General features: G+C 43.0%; 1 protein-coding gene across 1 annotated transcript in view; it reads right to left on the bottom strand.

Annotated features, from left to right (window-relative positions):
* ptprnb (protein tyrosine phosphatase receptor type Nb) overlaps positions 1–20,834 on the bottom strand; it is a 39,836-nt gene extending 19,002 nt beyond the window's left edge. Inside the window, exons 1-2 of the mRNA XM_030750621.1 lie at positions 20,677–20,834; positions 5,985–6,035 (exon numbers count right to left, since the gene is read on the bottom strand). Of these exons, the coding sequence (XP_030606481.1) occupies positions 5,985–6,035; positions 20,677–20,755 (130 nt within the window). The 5' untranslated portion in view covers positions 20,756–20,834. The remainder of the gene's footprint in view (positions 1–5,984; positions 6,036–20,676) is intronic.
* Positions 20,835–22,182: the final 1,348 nt, after the last annotated feature.

The raw sequence follows: 22,182 nt of genomic DNA, 5'->3' as shown, positions 1-22,182 counted from the left end.
AGCTTGTGTAATATCAAGGCATGGGTATGCAATGAAAAGTACACAAAAATGGTCAGTTTGTAAAATTCAATCTGGTATTCAAGCATTTCTACACAGATTACAGATGACTGCAGATGTTCTGTGCAATTGTTTTACTTCAGACTGGAGTTACGGTTTTAAATTAAATGTATTATTTCTCAGATATTCAAAAGGAACATCGTAAAGCAGTTTAGAATAACTTTAAACATGATGTTTAAATTGATTGGTTTTCCCAAAATGCCTGGAAATAAGTGACATTTACTCAAATATTCCAGAGATTTCAGATGTTCCAGGCTAAGAAAATGAGCCGCATGTTCTCACAAAGTCTCATTCTTACATTTATCAAAAGTTTGGCACGACATGTTCCACCTCAAGAAAAGCAAGGAACAAAACATTCTCGGGGAGGACACAGCAACATCCCACCATTAATAATGCAGGCGCCTCTTTCAGGTGCATGCTCGTGCGCACACTCTCATGGTGACAGCCCCAACACATTTGAACAGGCGGGGAGGAAACAGGAAACCCGGCGAGCAATTATAGGCAGAACCGTCAAAGGCATGATGGGCTCCTGACTGCGTGATGGACAGGGGATGCGTTAGAGCTTCCTGAAGCGTGCAGCGGTAACAGGAGCCTGCTGGGATCAGTCACTTTCACTCAATTTACTATTCCCATTATGCTGCATTCAGGGCACTGTAAATATGAGCTCCCTACTGAGGAGGAAACTGTCCATGTTGGAGAAGTTTAAGCTCCAACTTGACTTGGAAAAAACAAGATGTTTATAAGGTCTGGTCACCCAAGCAGAAGTAGAAAACCATGAAAAAATACCTTGTTTATTTGGTCTAGTTTTATATTTTGTCATATGGACTTGCCACATTATTTTGTCCCAGTAAACAAGGCTTTTATCTGATATCTGATTAGTATTATTAATAGCACCTAAAATGTCCTTTAAATGTCATTGTATCTGGTGATCTACTGGTTAAAGTTGGACTGAACAGCTGATTATGAACTGATGATGCATACATGTTATCTCTGGTCTCTGAGAGGTAGCAGCGCTGTAGTCATAGCATTGAAATGCCACCAGTTTACGTCAGAATGCTTCACAGGTCAAGTTATGCATTAAACATTCAGAATGTTTAAAACAATGAAAACATTTCCTGTGTTTTTAACAGTGAGCATTTAGAGCACATTAAGGCCTATAAGTGGAAATAGTCTGGATTCCTTTTAATAAAGCAAGATTGGGTTAATATATAATAAATTTGTAGTTTTTCATATTTCAAAATAATGTTCTGCAATTAAAACCACATAAATAATTGTTTGTGGTTTTAATAGTTTTTAATGGTACAGTGTGTAAAATCTCACCATTAGTTGTTGGTAGACTGCATATCGCAGTCAACTGAATTCTGTTTTCTTACTCCTTACCCCAATTCAAGTGCATAACCCTAGCTACGGTGGCCGTTAGAGGACAAACAACTCTGGTTGCCGTTCATCGTAGTGAGTGTGTAGGCTGTCAGTCTGCTGTTTACCTCAGCTGTCAATATGAGTCCCCATCTGTTTACTCTAGAGAAGGCTGTGCAACTTTGTGTAAGGAGTCCAATACGAGTTGATGAGTCAGTGAAGCTCACTTCTGTCCGATTCTCTAGCCCAGTGGTTCTCAAATCCAGGCCTTGTGGCCCAGTGTCTCTGCTTCAACACACCCGAGTCAAATATAGAAGTCATTAGCAGGACTCTAGGGAACTTGACTGCATACTGAGGAGGTAATTCAGCCATTTGATTCAGGTGTGTTGGATCAGGGACACATCTAAAGCCTGCAGGACAGGATTTGAGAACCACTGCTCTAGCCTTACATACATACACAAATGTATTTTGGGAGAAAGGAGATGTCTGTCTCGGCCACTGTATTCAAGATGATGGGACAATATGGTGGCTTCCACAAACTGGCGCCTGCTCCTGGGTATTTTTAATGGATTAATTCTAAATTCTAAGTTGATGAGAATGCATCACGAATCTAAAACAGCAGAACAGGGCTGTGGCCTGAGAGAATTCAGTCTCGCATCTATAAGAGAGAGATTATGTTCCTACTTTATAAAGTTACACAGCTTTGATTTATGGTAAGAAAGGGTGAATCCACTGACTGGATATAAAAGCTTTCATCACCTATTGGTTTCTCGACTGCATTTTGAAGCCTCAAAGTTATCGTTCTGTTACCAGAAGTGACCATATTTAGATGAGAACATGGTGTGCTAAGTTATCAGCTAATGCTAATTAACTTAGTTAATAAGGTGTATTCATAAACTGTAAAGAGTGCAATGCTCAGACACTAATTAGTGCTAATTATTCATCCATTAACTTCAATTTATCTGAGGTTGGGTCAAGCAGGAATTCCACACATCCTTCTCTCCAGCAACAGTTTCCGGTTCCACACAAGGTGTTCCCAGGCTGGATGAGATATACAGTATCAGTCAAAGGTTTAGACACACTTGCCCAAGGGTATAATTTCTCCAGCGGGTTTTGGGTCTACCCCGGGATCGTCTCCCAGTTTGGTGTGCCCACATAACCTCCAAAGGGAGGCATCCAAGAGGCATCCTTACCAGATGCCCGAACCACCTCATCTGGCTCCTTTTGACATGATGTATTCCAAGATTGAAGGAAAGCATCTGGTGCCCTGGCCTGCATTCCTGGGGCTTGGCTGGGTGACAGTATTGTGCTAAGTAAGAAACTAATAAAATACCAGAATTTCCATCCATCCATTCGCTTCCGCACATTCTATTAAGGGTTGCGGGGGGGCTGGAGCCTATCCCAGCTGTCATAGGGCGAGAGGCAGGGTACACCCTGAACAGGTCGCCAGCCTGTTGCAGAGCCAACACAGAGTGACAGACAACCTTTCACACTCACATTCACGCACTCAGTCACACCTATGGGCAATTTAGATTAGCCAATTAACCTAACCCCAGTAAGTGCATGTCTTTGGAATGTGGGAGGAAACCGGAGTACCCGGAGGAAACCCACGCAAGCACGGGGAGAACATGCAAACTCCACACAGAGAGAGGGAGAGGCCTGGGCCAAGGTGGAATCGAACCCAGGCCTTCCAGATGGTATTCTAACTGTGAGGCAGCAGTGCTAAATACCAGAATTTCACTCACCAAAACTGGAGCATAGATTTAATACACCAACAACACTAACACGGTGTATAGGTCCAGGTCAGCTATTCCAATTAGCTGAGGTGCGGTCTAGCAGGAACCTAACATGTGTCACCATCCATCTGTCGGTCAAAGAGGCCACGCTCCTAATTTTAAGTCCAAACATGAGACTTTAAAAAAAAAATCACCCCCTGTAGAGCTGTTAGATAAGATAAGATAAGATAAGATAAGATAGTGTTTATTTGTCACATGCACAGTTATACACAGTACAATGCACAGTGAAATGTATTTTGTACCTGCAACCTTATATACACACACATATAAATAAGAAGAATAAAAATTAAAAAAAAGTAATTCACACTATACACTATACTCTATATACTATACCTATACACACTTTTTAAATTATGATATTTACACTGTGCAATAATGGTCCAGTTAGGGCTCAGAGTTGAGCAGACGGATGGCTTGTGGGTAAAAACTCTTCTTCAACCTTTCAGTCTTAGCCCTCAGGCAGCGGTAACGCCGGCCTGATGGGAGCAGGGAGAAGAGAGAGTGTCCGGGGTTGCTGGGCTGTTTTAGGATCTTCATGGCCCTCAGCCTGCACTGCTTGGCGTAAATGTCCTGCAGGTTGGGGAGGGTGGTTCTGATGGTCCGTTCAGCTGAACGAACCACCCTTTTTAGGGCCATGAAGTCCTGCTTGGTGCAGTTTCCCATCCAGGTGGTGATGCTCCCACGCATGATGCTCTCGATGGTGCAGGTGTAAAAGTTCCTGAGCACCTTGAGTGGGAGCTTGAAGTCTCTCAGCCGCCTGAGGAGGTAGAGACGCTGTCTGGCCTTCTTCACAGTGATGTTTATGTGATGAGTCCAGGACAGGTCCTGTGAGATGGTCACTCCCAGGTATTTGAAGGTGTCCACTCTTTCCACCTCAGCACCACTGATGACAAGTGGATGGTAGTCCCTCTGCTGCTTCCTGCTGAGGTCCACGATCAGTTCCTTTGTTTTGCTGACGTTGAGCAGGAGGTGGTTCTCCTGGCACCAGTTCTCCAGGCGGGAGACCTCTCTCCTGTAGGCTGTCTCCTCATTGTGAGAGATTAGTCCCACAACAGCAGTGTCGTCAGCAAACTTGATGATGACGTTGGACTCTGACGTGGCCTCGCAGTCATGGGTGTACAGTGAGTACAGCAGAGGGCTGAGCACACAGCCTGGGGGGGATCCAGTGTTGAGGGTGAGGGAGGATGAGGTGAGGTGACCCACTCGTACCACCTGTGGTCTGCTGGTCAGGAAGCTGTGAACCCACCTGCACAGGGATGGGCCCAGGCCCAGGTCCAGCAGCTTAGAGACCAGCCTGGAGGGAACTATGGTGTTGAATGCTGAGCTGTAATCTACAAACAGCACTCTCACATAGTTCCCCTTACCAGTGTCTATGTGTGAAAGGGTCTTGTGGAGGAGGAAGGATATGGCGTCATCTGTGGATCTGTCTGGCCGGTATGCAAACTGTAGTGGGTCGAGGGTGGTGGGCAGTGAGGAGGTGATGAATGTCTTGATGAGTCTCTCAAAACACTTCATCACCACAGAGGTGAGTGCTATGGGCCTGAAGTCATTGGGGCTGCTGGGGTGTGGTTTCTTTGGGACAGGGACTATGATGGACTTTTTAAAGCAGGTGGGAATCACACACAGTTTCAGTGAGAGGTTGAATATCACTGTAAACACAGGTGCCAGCTGGTCAGCGCAGGTCTTAAGGACACGTCCGCTAATACCGTCTGGTCCAGCCGCTTTCCTGGTGTTTACACGTCTAAACGCCCTCCTCACGTCGCGCTCCGTCACAGTGAGTGTCTCCGCCCCTCCGGCCGGGAGCGCAGCGGGCTGTCGGCTTCCCGACTCAAAGCGCGCAAAGAAGATGTTGAGTTCATCAGCCAGAGAAGCGTCGGCACTCACCGGGTGTGTGTGTGGTGCTTTGTAGTCCGTGATGGTGCGTAGTCCCTGCCACAGTCCCCTGGGGTCAGACTGTTGTAGTTGCTGTTCCATTCTGCGGCCGTAGCGATGTTTTGCCTCTTTCACCGCTCTGCGGACGTTGTATGATGCAACCTTGTAGTCCTCCATGTTCCCAGAGGCGAGGCCGGAGTTGTAGGCAACGGTGCGGGACCTCAGGGCGTCGCGGACAGATTTATCCACCCACGGCTTCTGGTTGGGAAAAGTCCTGATGGTCCTCCTAAGTGAAGTGTCTTCAACAACTTTGTTATGAAGGAGGAATGTATCCACAGAGACCAAAACTGTTTAATGTATCAGGCTGTAAACATGTTTATTAGACATTTTAACATGGGAGTCTATGGGGATTGACTCATTTTAGGAGGTGGCCTCAAGTGGTCATTAGAGGAACTGCAGTTTTTGATACTTTCATATTGGCCTCACTTTCCAGCCCAGCTTGAAGAAGATGACAGAGAAGCCTGAGCGTCTGCTGTGCTGTAATGAAATTTTACACAAACAGACTTCACAATCGGAGAATGGTCCAGACTTTTGTGATAGTCTCTGCTGTCAAACTCATGACACTCCATTTATGTTCATTCACTGTTAGCGAGCAACTCAAAGAAGAACCTTGACAGTCCGATCCTCTGTCCAATGAGCAGGATCCACATGAAACAGCAGCATTATATCTAAAACTGTTAATGAAAAACTGCACAGTGGCTCAGTGGTTATGTGGCGGTAATGTCCTCAGGGTGATCATGGCACTGTGAAGCTAACATGCATGCACCAGGTGTCAGTTTCCCCGTTCTGCCCTTAAAGGGCATATATGATCATATGAATGTAGAGTAAAGTGCTGATACTCACCATCATTGCACAGCTGATCTCTGGGACACAGTTTCTTCTCAAACAAGCAACCTGCAGACACAAGTTAAGAAAAAACTGAAAAATAATGAATAAGAAAATTTAGCATTTCTGTAATGGAGGTTGGATGAGAACTAGATTTCCCAGCCTCTATTTTCCTCCTAAACACATCAAATTAAGCATTTTCTAACTTTCTGTGGTTGCTTTAATATTTTATACCTTTAAATTGGGCTTTCAGTTCCAGTTTGTCACACTACAAGCAGAAAAACAAAACAAAATGAACTAATTTGCCCGTCTGTAAAACTCTTTTTCTTTTTAATTACAGGACTCAAACAGAGCCAGAAATGAGACAGGGAAACCCCCGGGGACTGAGCGCTACATTATGTTAGACATCAATGTTGTGTTGCTAAGAGTCAGGATGGATCTGTGTGCATGTTTGTGTTACAGTTGACCTTTTCCCAGGTTTAATCTGTTGCGAGGCAGTAAACAGCTGCGGACGAGAAGCCGCTCGCTCCGCTCTGTTTATTTATGTCTGTTTGAGTTGGATGTTCATTAAGGATTTATATAATCCTCCATAATATCCAGTTATAACTTGAGAAAATACACTTTGTCCTGCTGCGTACAGCCTGTCTGGCAGCCGACTTCGCTGCCACAACTTGAGCTGTCAGGACAAACAAAAATTTACATTTTAATAGCTCAGAGTCTCAGCTCTCAGGGTGACAAAATGAAACAGGAACTTCCAGTGTCAGAAACCAGTCAAAATCCCCCAGACATTTGCAACAGCTCTAATAAACACGCAGGCTTAGAACAGAGCATTTCTCCACAGTATGGCATGTGGCTTGTTTCTGATAAGAATAGCAGAGTTTTTGCCCCTCAGCCCTAAAGCTTTGGGGCGTAAATGTCATTAGAGGTCGGGTGAATTAGCGGCAAAGCTTCTGCAATCATTTCTTTCATGTAGGTTTTGTTTTCAGTGTTTACAACCTAACCTTAACCTTGGCTTCAATCTCTTATGTTGACAGCCACAGTGGATTGCAGTGACTTTTAAATACACGTGGCTTTCAGGCTTGACAAGCAAACCCACAGCCTTAAAGCTGCATTCTTTCTAATCCAGTAGGGGGGCGACTCCTCCGGTCTGATTGCACAGAAGTCTTTAAGAAAATGAGCAGACTTCTCTCTATTGCCTCAGTAAACTCTTTACTGATGAGTCTGTAGTCTCAGTTGCAAGTTTTAATGCTATGTTATAAATTTTTTATCAAAATCAGCGTCAAACGGAGGAGAAGTCACTACCATATCAGCTCGCCAATGTCCTAATTTCTGGGCGCGACACGAGACTGTTTGGTCCAGTGTTTTTCCATTGCACACAAGGTGTCTTTAGGCCTTGGTGCCGGTACACTGACACACTGGCAGTCAACAGAGAATTAACCCCTTTCAGAGATCTGCAAAATACACATTAGGAGGCTGGAGGAACTTGCAGGTTCATCAGTCAGTTATGTCCAGTTTGGACCTTTTACTTTTGCTTTCAAGCTCTGGTTAGGTTTAGACCACAGACAGTAAAAAATGTGGAGGTAGCTTCCAGGTCAGAAGCCAGTGTGGAAGTGCCTTAACCCTGCATTCTATCTGAAGGCCGAAAAGACTTCCATCTGGTCCTACTGAGGTTTTGCAGTTATGTGACCACAAACCATGTGATGTTTATTTGTCTGCCATTTTTGAATGTTTGACAGTCATGGTGACAATGTAGGACCAAGTGAATAAGACCTCTTTCACACAGGCCTAGAGACCAGTCTGTGACCAACTGGCAACCACCAGTAACAGAAAAATTGGTAATCCCAGACTGGTTGTGAGCGGTTGCTGGCAGTCACTGGGTAAATTATTGCTAAAGTCACAGTCGTACAGACCCTGATTCCCTGGCAACAACCTGTTGCTAGCTAAAATTTTGGTTTTGGTATTGTACTGTCATGTATTCATGCCTACAAACAGCACTATGTGCAAATTTGCATTCATTTGCATATTTGTGTAGAGTCTGTACATTTGCTGTGAACCGTAGGACCCTGAAGACAGCAGTAACACTTGTTCATTCATGAAAGGAAACAATGAAACTGCTGTGCATGAGTTAATGAATCAGAATCAAATCCACGGGCTCCTGCTGGTTATCCACAGTCTGCACAATGCCACCGCCCCGTTCTCCATATAAGGAAACACACTTGTGGTGCCGAGCTGTAAAGGGCCGTCCACACAGGAAGCAGCAACATGGTGCCCAGAGATCATTGAATGCCAGTGACCAGCATCTTCAAGTGATTACAGGCAAAACGGAGGTTTTGCAGTCATGTGAACACTAACCACATGACACTAACTTGTTCATCATGTTACTGGGATATTTCTGGTTTTGCTGTCAAATTAATATGGGCTGAGGTCAATGGTGGAAAAACACAAAAAAATGCAGTCGACAAGAATGATATCAGACTCAAACAGCAGGAGAGCAATGATCTAACTGTACAAAAGGAGCTCGGCCGCAAGCAAAAATAACTAAAAAAAAGTGTGAGCTTTTAGGTAAATGTCAGTGTTATTTTCTTCTCTCTGCAACCAACTTAAAGCCCAAGGCCGCCTCTGTTGGCATTTTTTATTTTTTCCTTCATCTTAAATCAATAAAAATCAGCCTGAGTATCGACTACATGATGACACAAACAAGCCGCCTCTGCTGCAGCAATCGGAGAGGGAATCTCCATTAAAGCAGAAATCTGACACACAGCTAAACATAGAGCGGAAAGGTCTCCATCCGTCCATCCATCCATCTCCCCCTTTCGACCAAACTCCACACAGTGACTAATCTTTGCTCTGTCCTCTCTCCTCCACCCACACATCCCTCCCTCCTTCCCGCCTCTCCCCTCGACTGTTTCTCGAAGATTTCAGTCACTCAATCAGCGCCTCTGATACACGACGTTGCCAGCTAATTAGAGAGAATTTCAGTGTAATTAAGTCTGTAATGAGCAGAGTGATGGATGAACTGTGAAAAATCTCCATTCTGACCACTTTGTTTAGTTTTATATGAGCCTTCTTGGAGCAGATGAGCATTAAATTCATATAATTAAAAAAATCTATTTAAAATGAGTGAGAAATAAGAAATCCTCACAGGGGAGAAACCAGAACAAGAGAATAAATTAAACTGTGAATGAATCATCTAGACTGGATGACTGATTGGCTAATGATTGTGCCATCTTTAAAATTAAAGTATGCAAAAGATAAATAAATGAACTGTCAAAGCAATTTAGACTTTGAGAAAGAGGAAGTTTAAAACTCTTTTAAAGAGGCTTTCGTTTCATTTATATTTTGTTTTCATGTATCAGAAAATCAATTTTTATAAATGAATTATTGATGCTTGCTTCAATTACACTGTCAATACTATTTATTTATTATAAAACATGTCCCGTTATTATTTCCTGAGTACACAGAGAGACCAACACAATAAGTAAATCATAAAATACTCGTACCTAATTTTAAATTTGTCATAGTACAAAGTTTATTTTGCCGAAAACAGTATGTAAAAAAATAATAAAGACTTCAAAAATGTGATGAGGGAACAGCTGCAGGGTGGAATTAAGCTCCTCCCTCTCTGGTTTAAGCCCCTCCCACCACCCAAGCATGGGCCTATCCACATGACTTAGGAGGCTAAGAGCCTCTAAGAGCCTTTTGGAAGTGCTCTTGTGTTCTCTTGCAGTTTATGTTTTGTCCTGTTTTTTGTCTCTCTGTAGTCGTGGAAGATGACTACCCCTCCCTGAGCTTGGGTTTGCTGGAAGTTACTTCCTGTTTAAAGTTCTTCCCCCCCACTGTCACCAACTACTGCTCACATGGGATTAACCCTGGACTATATAAACACAGAGAACTACAAAATGGGGGGTCATAGATGAAATTATTTGCTCTCAAGTAAAGACTGACAATCCCAAAATAACACAAAACATGAAAGAAAACAGTCCTTTATAGTAAAACAGGAGATATACAAAAAAAAAACAGCTAACACTAAAGACAAGACTCACACAGCACGAAACCCTAGGAGCCTGACACCGAATCTAACTAAATCCACAGCACTGTGTGTGTTTTTACTGCGGTGAAGATTCAAATTGCTCCGCTGATACAGTGATAGCTGTATTTACACACACGACTTTATATAAATGCCTTTCTCTCTGTTAATAGAAACACAGACTCAGTAACACCTCAGCTGCCTCCATCTTTTTTTTCCTGCGCTCTCTCCAAGTCTGTGCGACGGCCCAAAACACACAAACAGCTGGGGCTCTTTCTCTTCTGTTAGAAGCAGAAATTTATTACTTCTCTGATTCATCTCAATCACTTTCTGGCTCACTCTGAAAGCTCAACCATAGCTCTCTCTCTCTTTCACTGACGCATAATCTCTGTGGGCTTCATCAGTCGCACAATAAACCAAACGAGGGGGGAAAAAAGAGCCCGCACCACCTCATCGATCGAGTCTTTTATTTTCATCTCTTTTATTATTTGTTCTGCTGATCTTCATCTGGCTTTGGAAACTGGTGCCTCCTGTGGCTTAAGCAATTAGAGTTGAGCCCCACCCATGGCCGCTCTGGAGCACCTCCTGTCTGGAATCAGGATGGAGGAGCCAAAAGCAGAATGCCGAAAACTGAGGATGCCAAAGGAGCTTTGTTACGCTCAACAGAGCATATTTTTCTGTTAATGTAGACAAAACTGAAGGCAGAGAGACGCACAGGCGGGTGCAGTAAAGGCCAGGCAGAGCATCTCAAGGAAGGAAACACAGCATTTGGTGAGGTTCATGGGTTCTAGACTTCTTGCACAAGCAGAGGAAACACAGACAGGGAAACACCAGAAGAACTGAAAACACAGGAAGAAATAATAACCTCAGAAAACGAACCAAAACTCAATAAAAACACAGGAATCAAAAACACCTACTGTACCCCACAGGAGGTACTTCTTTTTCACCTGAAAGCAACCCAGAAAAAAAAAAGACCTACAGGGGAGGTTAATGTGGTGGGAATGCACACAAATATTGGGAACACCCAAAAACTGCCTGACGGGCTTGATTTTCTAAATAAGCTAGAAGCCAGAAAACATGCAGACCTCCAGTTTTCTCCAAAACAACCTAAATCTACAGGTTATATAGGTTTTGTTTTTGCCCACTGAAGCCAAATACACGATGCCCACCCCAGCTTTAACTCATTCCCGTCCTGTGCTAGGTCCCACAAAACCTGCTTATTTAAGGATTTAAGAAAAAGGAAGCTTCATGTCTCATTTTCTGCAGTTGAGTTAATTTAGCAGCTGTGTCCCCTGGAAAACGTTTTAACCCGGGGAGTCATAGAAACAGACTTTGCCATGAGCGCTCTGCATGATTCAGTTTCAGCAGAAAACGCAGTCACAGTCACAGCAAGTTTCTCCAGGGATACTCCTCGTTTCTAACAAACTTCTCCCTGCAGCTCACACTAATTAAACAGAGTACATGCTGTGTAAAGTCACCGTCTGGCTCTCTACCCTACATCACATATGAGCTCTCCTCTGAGGCCATATACAGCTCCAGCTCCATCCTGGCATCTGTACAGGAGAGCAGCCATCAGAATCAAAGCTGTTTTCTGATCAGCTAATTTCTAAAGAATACCCTAGAAACCAGGCAGCTATCTGTGGCTTCCTTGGTGGGTGAGGAGGAAAAGAAATGAGTTTCTCTTACATCTGGAAGCAGCTCAAGAAAACACAACACAGATGCAACAGCAAAACAACCCAGCAACACGGTTCAAATAATGTTGCATGGTGAAAACACAGATTGACCACCAGCTGACCTGCGATCCTTTGCTTGATGTCTTGTCTTGGTTTGAAAAATTGTTCCAAAATAAAAGTTGTACCAATGTTGGAGAGGTAATATCATTGTCTGCTGGGCACCTTATTATCCATTTAGTGATAAAACAAAATATAAAGAAGAATTCAAAAACCACAACAAGACAGCTCAGAAACGAGTCACCACATCACGTCTCAAAAAAAATCAGATGGGGCAAAAAAAAAGGTTGGAAAAGTAAGTGGTACTAAAAAGAAACAGCCAGAGGAAGATTTTGCATCTAATTGGGTTAACTGGTGGCAGGTCAGGAACATGACTGGGTATAAAAAGAGCATCTTAGAGAGGCAGAGCTTCTGAAAAGTAAAAATGGGCAGAAGTTCACTCTGCCAAAAACTGTGCCTACAAATTGTGGAACAATTTCAGAATAATGTTCCTCAATGTAAAATTGTGAAGATCTACAAAGCATTATATCATCAAAGGATTCAGAGAATCTGAAGAAATCTCTGTTTGCAAGGGACAAGGCTAAAAATCAGTATCGGATGCCTGTGATCTTCAGGCCCTCAGGCAGCACTGCATTAAAAAGAGACATGATTCTGTCATAGAAATCATAGAAATCACTGCATGGACTTAGGAACACTTCCAGAAATCACTGCTTTTGAGCACAGTTCACACATGCAGGTTAAAGCTCTATCACGCAAAGAAGAAACATGATCCAGAAAGACTGCTGTCTTCTCTGAGCCAAACTCATTTAAAATGGACTGAGGCAAAGAGGAAAAATCCAAATCTGAAATTCTTTTTGGAGAAAAGAAAAGACTAAAGAGGAGAGGGACTATCCAGCATGTAATCAGCGCTCAGTTCAAAAGCCTGCATCTCTGATGGTATGGGGCTGCATTAGTGCCTGTGGAATTGGCAGCTTGGTGCCTGGAAAGGCTCCATCAGTGCTGAAAGGTACACACAGGTTTTAGAGCTCCCATCCAGATGACGTCTTTTTCAGGGAAGGCCTTGAATATTTCAGCAAGACAATGCCAAACTGCGTGCTGCATCTATTACAACAGCACGGCTTCATAGTAGAAGAGACCGGGTGCCGAACTGACCTGCCTGCAGTCTAGACCTTTGACAAAGTGAAAAGGACCATGAAACAAAAATGCAACAAAGCAGACCCAGGACAGCTGAGCAGCTAGAATCCTATCAGACAGCAACGGGACAACATTCCTCTCCCAAAAGTCCAGCAGCTGCTCGCGACAGTTTCCAGATGTGTACAGACTGTTGTTAAAAGAAGAGGGGATGCTACACAGTGGGAAACATGAACCTGTCCCATCACCAAAACTAAACCAACACGCTGACCCGGTTAAAGTCATCCATGCTTTTGCTTTCTCTAGGCTAGGTTACTGCAACTCCTTCGCCTCCGACTAGATCATAAAGCAGCAGCTCAGCTCCTGAAGCAGGCATCACATCAGCCCAGTCCCAGTGGTTTCTTTCCATTGGCTCATTGTACATTTTAAGATTGATTTTAATATTTTACTCATAACTTTTAAAGCCTGTCTGGCTGCAAGCTAAGCAGCAGAAACGTTGACCCCATCTGAGACAGTTTGCAGCCTCAAATCATCATGTTCTGCCCTCCCAGTCATTACAAAGCCAAGACTTCCAAACTTTCCACCTATACTGTAAACTTAACCAAGCTTTATCTATGGAGGTGTAAGATGATAACATGGCTCATCATGGAGGGCGCCGTGGTTATAATAATAATTTCAAAGCAGCAATAATTAGAAAAATCAAAACAGAAATGCAACTTTGCCAAAACATCATATCAAAGGCTGCAGACCAACTGAACTCCAGCCTCTCATCATCATCATCATCATCATTATCATCAGTGTACCCGCGCTTTGCTTTTATCATCCATTATCCGGCTGCCTTTCTGGATGAATTCAGTGTGGTTTTCATAATGGAGCTTCTGGCATTTGTGGCCGCTGTGGTGTGAGTCTGAACTCGCCCTCTGCTCTGCAGGCTGACAGGAGGGGGATATTTAAGGTGGAATGAGTCAGCCTGGATGGAACAGAACAAGCCCGCAGGCTCGCTGGGTTACAGACCTCCTCGGCTCGATTGACCTTTGAACTTTTACACCGGCTTGCACTGATCACTCTGACTGGAGCTCACCATGCAACATTTTAGAGAAAAGATTTACTGACAGCCTGAATAAAATCCAGTTAAAACAAGCAGAAAAATGCCGCCTTCTTGAAGGCAGTGTGTGTGAAACTAAATCTGGCACATATAGTTGGAAGCAAAATTATTCAACCCCCACTGCCTATTAGATTTATTGGTATAAATTACAATAACTGAACTGTTTGTATGAGTCCAATTACCCAAGAGTGTTTTTTTCCCTAAATTCAACATAACATGATACTTCTACTGAATACTGTCGCCTCTAAACTGCAACACCCCTTTTTGACAAGTGTCTTTGGTCCTATGTTGAGCTCCACACTGCTGCAAATGTGATGCTTAGCCAGACACCATCTTCTGGCGTTCCCTAGGAATCTCAGCCCATTCCTCATGAGAAACAGCCTCCGGCTCTGTTAAATTCTTGGGTTTGCCTGCTGCATGCACCTCCTTAAAATCCCATCACTGGTTTTCTAAGTGGGATTTAAGTCAGGCGGCCGCTATAGACACTGAAATTGTCCAGGACTTTATCTGCAACCAGGTCTTAGTGGATTTTGAGGTATCGACGCCCAAGCTTGAGCTTCCACCCTGATGGCATCATGTTTCCTTCCAGAAATTCATGTTGCCTGTTAAGTGACAGGAGCAAAGCAGCCCCAGGGCAGCGCTGAGCTAGCACTGCAGGGAGTGAGTTCTTCATTCTTCCACCTCCAGATATACCGCTGAGGCCCATAAAGCCTTCACTAGCTTATCCAGATGGTTCAGAGCATCCTTAAGAAGAACCTTCTTGTGCTTTTGTGTCACTAGTGGGCTTCGTCTTAGAGCTGAGGCATGGAGCCCTTCAGCATGTAGTGAGCACCTCACTGTATGACCTGAAACCTGTTGCCACCGAGTCTTGCTGGCGGTCATTTGCAATCACCTGTGGAGTTTTTGGTCATCTGCCAGCGATAAATTCCTCTCGCTGCCTCGTCCAGGTGGTGCAGGCAGAGCAGCTCTGACTTCAAGTCTGCAAACTATACTTCCAGCAGTATCTCTGAAAACATTCAGCATCTGTACTATTTCTTTTTTTTTATCCCTGCCGTTCATCGTGCAACTTCATGAGCTCTTCTTCTAACTTTTTGGACCTCTCTCTAATACATAATACTAATACTCTTAACATTCATCCATCCTCTACTGCTTATTCAGGTCAGGATCATGGAGTGGCATCTCTGCTACTTTTTTATCACAATAATACCATATGTTGTTAAAGTTATGAAACTAAGGAACTAATATAACTAGAAGTGTTTAGTTTTTTAACATCAACAAAATGGAAGTGGAGGAGAAAAAAAATCTTTCAGCATTTTTGGGCTTATTTCCAAAGATGGAAGCATCGAAGATATTCAGGCCTCTTTGAGTCCTTCCTGTGTTTATGCAGATGAATTAAATTAAAAAGGGTCTAATTTGATAATAAATCTAAAAATATAACAGCCTAATATTTTTAAGTTTCATTTAATTTGGATTAAATCCAGCCACAGATCAAGCGTGCTAGTAAGATAGCAGGGTTGCTGCTGAAAGGAAAGAAATCTGTCCACGCACTGCTGAATTCCCTGTTTTCCTCTGTGATGTTTCCTTTTAGTGACAGCTGAAAAGTAGCCATGTACAATACTGTGCATAAGTCATGAGCCACTCATTACTTTATATGTTGCTAGGAAAATGGGAAATAGGTGCAGGAATTTGTTGATACATGCAAACATACATGGAAATACAGAATACAAGGCAAAAACAGAGTTTGTACAATTCTCATGAGCTTGAAAGTCAGTATTTGGTGTGACCACCTTTATTCTTCAGCACAGCCTGAACTCTCTGAGGCAGCTTTCTCTCATTTCTTTAAGTAGTCTTCAGGAATAGTTCTCCAGGCTTCTTGAAGGACATTCAAAGCTCTTCTTTGGATGTTTCTGCCTTTTGTTCTGTTCTCTGTCAGGATGATCCCACACTGCTTCGATAATGTTGAGGTCTGGGCTCTGGGGAGGCCAATCCATGACTGATAGTGTTCCACTGTGTGTTTTTCTGTCCAGGTATGATTTTACTGCATTGGCTGTGTGTACGGGATCATTTGGGATCATTGCCATGTTGAAACATGAAGCTGTTGCCAATCTGACTCTATCCAGATGGTATTTCATGGTAGTACTTTTCTATCTTCATACTGTAAGTCCATCAATCTCCAACACACAAACACAACATTGGTTCATCCCTTAAGTTAGGTGATTTTTTTTTTATGCTTGAATGATTCAGAGGTCAGTGTTCAGTGGCTTAACAAGCAAAAAACATTCTTCTGATATGGTCAGGTACAAGGACTGGACTGAAAATAAATGAAAAAGCAGCCAATGTCCAAAGAAGAACTTTGAAAGACCTTCAGAAAGCTGGAGAACTGCTGCTTGGAAGCAAAATATAAAGAAATGAGGTCTGGCTTAAGACTTTTGCAGAGTACTGTATGTGTATGCATCCATGGTTATCAGCACAATTGGTTTTGAGCAACATAAAGAAGGTGTCAGATGACATCTGAAGGCCATGATGTACATATTACATTTTCCTTTTGATTCAGTGTATAGGTGCCACATTTTTACAAGAAAGAATCACTATCAACAATGGTAAAAAAATTAAAATGTAAAAAAAAAAAAAAACAATATTCATATGTCTCTAGTTTTGCCTCCACCCCCACCACACGTCATTGCTATTTAAAAAAACTTTTTAAAAAATCTTTAAAACCACCTCAAAAATCCATCAACTCAACAAGCCCCTTCAAAAATATCACACAGCACTAAATAATATGCTTTAAATCACTGCGGGAATGTGTGAGGAGTCTAACTGCATGATGTCCTTTTCCTGCATTATGCGAAGATGAATAAGATGCAGGACGGTGAGATGAAAAAGGTTTAATTCTGTGTGCTGCTCTCTGCCCGTGGTGCTCAAACACTTCGCCGCGTTTAGTGCGTCAAAGAGACGGCGAGCTGTTGTAATTACAGCGGGCAGACGGAGCTGACGGAGGGGTCGGTTATGAGTCATAACTGCCAGGATGAGCTGCTTTAATATACACATGTTATTTCCAGTTTAGCATCAAACTGACTCAAATGCTCCAGTACTATTGTTGGTAATGTTTTCATGAAGGTTTCTGTTGTAATCTGCAGAGAAATTTAGATTTTCTGAATCATCTGCTTCTACGAGAGCACATTTTGAGGTCCTGTTGTTATTTGGAGGCCATTTCTGGACATTTTGTATATCTTTTAGTGGTTTCTGTCACTTTCCAGGAAACTGGGAAGTGACGGAAACCAGTTTTCCACATTTCCACTTGCAGGGATTTAAATTTGGTGTTATGACTCTGCTATGAGGCCCCACCTGCAGGACGGAGCAGGAATCAGTGACAAATGATATGACACTGATCAAGTCAGAAATAGCATGAAAAGCAGGCACTGGAGAGAAGATGGGTTGCAAAGTGGTTTGCAGTAATGGTAGGTACGGTAAAGCAGCCTAATTAGTGGGAATGTGAACTATTCCTAGAGGAAAACCTCCAAAGCGAGCCGCCCAGGAGGCATCCTATTTAACCACCTAAACTGGCTGATTTTGACACAGTGTAGCAGCAGCTCTACTCTGAGCCTGAGCTCCTCACCTTATCTCTAAGGGAGAACCCATCCAGCCTATGGAGGAAGCTCATTTAATCTATTTGTATCTATCTATTTGTCTATTGTCTATCTATTTGTAACAGCCCACAGCTCATGACGGTAGGTTAGGGTAGGAACATAGATTGACCAGTAAATTGAAAGCAGCACCTGCATTACTGCAGATTCAGCTCCACACCACCTGTCAACATCGCCCTCCACTTTTCCATCACTAATGAGCAAGATCCTGAAATTTCATACCCAGAGGAAGCAGAGAACCCAATATGTGGACCTGTTAAACACCCTTTGGCACAAACAATGAGTGTTTTCTCACATTCACAAATATGCAGTATTTACTCACGCAACATTTCAAATAAAAAAAAAAACACTCTCTCGATGTTATCTTCCTGGAGCTGATAGAAGATGCTCGTGTCCAAACACTCCAACATGCTAATTCTATTTCACTGTTTCTCACTGCATTAGTGTGACTCTAGCTAACATTAAATACATCTTCAGGCCTCTGCCTTAGCCTTACAGCATATGGGTCACCTGCTCAATCCAGTGAGCTAAATCAGCACCTGTCAGTCACATGATTAACCTCCTTTCTGACTCTAATAATGACCATAAACGAGTAAATATGTTTAAAGTTTTGTTTAATAGAACTGAAAACTAGATACTGAGACCATAAACTCACCTGGAAAGTGTTTGCCATAGAGCGAGGCAGCTGAGGATAATTTTCCAATAGACTTCCATACAAACAGAGGAGTCGCCCCCTGCTGACCATCAGGAAAAATGCAGTTTTAAGGCACTTGTGGTTTGGCTTCACTTTTCAGACCCAAAAGTTGTGTCTGCCTTAGTCAGAGCGATGTAAATGTCATCACCAAAGGGGGAATCTGAAGCTCCAAGCTGATGTGTCCAACTATTTTTTGCTTGGCAAGCGAAAGGTCGCCAGTTCAATTCCAGCTGGAGACTTCCAGTCTGGCAGGGCATCCAGGATAAAGCTGCCAAATCAAACAGAGCTACTCACTGCCATGACCCCTTGTGACAAGGGAGCAGCCGAGAGCAGCTTTTAATTCTAGGAGTTAGGGCTATGCCATTTCATAATACTGGTGCAAATTTTTAAGTGATATTATAAATGTCATATTGCAATATTAGTGCTATAGCAACACCGTGCGTTTACATTCCCTAGTGAGCAGAACAACGAGACAAGCCCAGGCACGTCTGAGAGCGAGAGCAAAAGGTTGGCTACTTAAACAACGTCGTTTTGATTGTTGGGTTTTCTCTGTAATTGTTGTAGTATGGGTGTAGTAATATAAAGCGCCTTGAGGTGACTGTTGGGATTTGGCGCTATATAAACAAAATTGAATTGAATTGAATTTTATTATGTGACAATACCGTGCAGCTTCTGATGAGTTATGAGGTGAAGTTAGTTTAGTTATTGTTAAACTAAAGTATGAAGCAGTTATTTTATACTTTTACTTAAACTTTCCAGGGAAAACACTACCTGGGCTACTTTTGTGCTTACATTTGACTTTTGCTGTATTACTGGATATAATGCTGCGTCACTACTATTGCATTATAATGCTGCTGCCGGCACCTTGTTTCACTAGAGCCACACTTCAAGGTAGGAAGTGTGTCATCAGTGACAGCAGCTGAAAAAAGAAGGATGGAATATGCTCCTCATTTATCTACACTTATAAATGGAGCAAGCATCAACTTTCCTTGAAATATGATCTAATTTTGGGGGCTATATCACCCGCTCCTACTGGGAACGATTACTTGTTCATGATATCTGCACAGGTCTGTTTCCATGGCCACAAACTGAACTTAATCCCCACCTTAAGCTCAGTCAATAATTGCAAAGCTTAAAAAAACAGCAACTAAAAGACGACCTGGATCACAGGTTTGTTTTGATGTCTTACCTTAAGTCCCTAAATGCTTTTAAAGTTATACTTTTCTTTATGTGCTCTTAAATGGATTTGTAGCATGTTTAAATATAACCTGTTTTCTTCTGGCCACAGGTTTATAGACCAGAGTGCAAACTAAGCTCTGCTGCATGAGCCTCAATCAGGATTTTAAACAAATCTTCATGTGCTTCAGTCTGGATTCACTGTGTTTTCATTGAATTATTATTTAAAAGTTGCACTGCTTTATTATGTTTCTGCTCACTTTGTTAAAAGGAGCAGCAAAACTGGTTTCACATTTGACTCTTTTAAAGTTTTTATGTTCTTTTTTTTTATTACCTGAGGTGGTGACTCAGCTTTATGCTCAGCTGTTAAATGTTCTGCTTGGCCAAAGCTCTGAGCACAAATTTCCACAAAAGAGAATAAAGCATATTTTGATTCCACTTTTAGCTCCTCTGAAATGTCAGGGCCACTGTGGGAAAATTATTTCCTGTCACTTTCTACTACATATGATCATATTGGCTCCATGTGGACGCAAATGAACTCTGAACCAAAACAACCCAAACCACCCCTCTCCATCCTGCCTCTCTCAGCAGTCTCTCCCTCTCCTGCTGCTGCGGCTGTTTGGCTGTGTGTTTGTTTGTGATCAACAAAATGATTCATTCAGGCAGACAGACACATCCGTGCCGACCCGCGGTCACAGCTTTTGCGTCACTGACGCAATTTAGCACCGGCGTAAACACCTCAGAACGCAAATGCAAAAAAAACAAAAAACAGGCACTTTATATAATATTATTTCTCTTCGATTTCTTCACTTTTTGCAGGAGTGTCAAAGCCATGAAGAACTCACTAAAGCCAAATTATATTAAGCAATATTTTCAGCATGAAAAACAACCACTTTCACGCGCAGAAAATGAGGGGGGAAAGGAGCAACTTTCACAACCCCTGATATAAATTTGAGTAAAATACGATCAAAATGTATTTTACACTCTATAAAAATGTTCCAAAGAAAGTAAAACATGAGCACAAAGTGCAGCAAGGCGGCTCTAAACTCGCTGCTCAGTGTTGCAGTCACAAACCGCGGGGGGCTCCTCTTCTGGGAAGTCGTGATTTACGCGCCGCGCGTCGCAGGGTGGACAGAGCCAGTTCATTAAAAGGGAAGTGCATCTGTTTCCATCACATCAGATCAGATCCACGTCTACTCTTACCGTGTCGGGCGGCCGCGCACAGCCGGCAGGAGGCGGTGAGGAGGAGGCACAGAGCTGCCCAGAGCCGCGGAGACCGCATGGTACATCCAACATCCACCGGAGCGAGGAGGGGGAGAGCGGCCGCTGCTGCGCTTCTACCAGCTCTCCATGTCTGAGGAGAGGCTGCTGCTGCTGGAGGAGGGATGGAGAGGAAGTGTGAGGCTGAGAGAGAGGACGAGAGAGAGAGGAGGGATGGCCGATCTGAGCCACAGGAGGCGCTAAACTGCAAAAACGAAGGAAACTATTGGAGAATAAACTAGAGGTGGAAAAACATAATTAATGCACCCTTTAAGTAGAAGTAGCTGCCATAAAACCCCCAAAGGAGCCCATAATAATTAGATGTGCATTTTTCCTCCACACTAAAAACATACAAGACGGCTTAGCCTACTTTAAGGTGTGATTGGTCTTTATTCCCAGGTATTGTTTTGGGGGTAAACATTCTGATCTCTGGCACCCTCTTTTCAAATACACACACACACACACACACACACACACACACACACCCACACAGTCAGCAACAGGGGTGTATCCCATAGCCTGTATATAAAAGATGGACATAGCCACAGTGACATCACACACTGGTCACATTTTTAAGCTTTAATGTTTAGGCTGCTGCCATGTTGGGTTTTTTGGAGCCAGAGGTGACCATATTTGGACGAGCAGGTGCAGTGCTAATTCACCAGCTAGTAGTAGCAAGCTTGGTTAGCAAGCTGTGTCCCTAAAGTGTATGGGTGGAAAACACAGACACACTTCTCTGCTTATTTCACTCACCAAATCTGAAGCGGAAGCCAAATTATTGTCCAGATAATCTATTAAAAATATTCCTCAAGGCCCCAGTGGCCATGCCCTTATTATCTCTCCTGTAAAGTTGGGCCATTGGGGGATTGACTCACTTTTGGAGACAGCCTCAAGTGGACATTAAAGATACTGCAGGCTTTAACACTTATGCAGTGGCTTCCCTGCCCAGTACAGAGGTTTGTAACGGGGAGGCACAGAACAGGGGTGAGCAACAAGGCAGATCCCACCATTTTAGGCAAATGAATGAAGCAACTTCAAGGTCAGAAGAGGCCTATTTCCTCATTATGACAGATTAAGCAGATGAAAAATCTGGAGTTGATTCCAAGCATTGAAATTGCAATTGGTAGCTGTTTGCTGGAACTCTCAGTATAAGGTCCACAGTGATGATGATACAAGTGACTGAGGCCATGATTAGGCTGAAAAACTATCAAAGAGAAGTAGCCAAGTCAACAATGCCAGTGCATTTGATTCTGTGAAATTTGGAGACAGCTAATGCAATACTTTTGTTAAACTCACTGAATTAAAGCCAAAAGTCTGCACTTCCTGATTCACCTACTTTCCTCCATCTGTCAACCTCTCTCTTATTTCCTACATTCATCAGCTCCTCAAAGTACTCCCTCCATCTTCTCAGCACTCATTAGTACATTTCAGTCTCTGTCCTTAATCGCT

Source organism: Archocentrus centrarchus, chromosome 2 (assembly GCF_007364275.1).
Source record: "Archocentrus centrarchus isolate MPI-CPG fArcCen1 chromosome 2, fArcCen1, whole genome shotgun sequence".
NCBI classification, from domain to species: Eukaryota; Metazoa; Chordata; class Actinopteri; order Cichliformes; family Cichlidae; genus Archocentrus; species Archocentrus centrarchus.
Note: the sequence above shows the minus strand (reverse complement) of the source record. Positions and strands in the feature narration are given on the sequence as shown.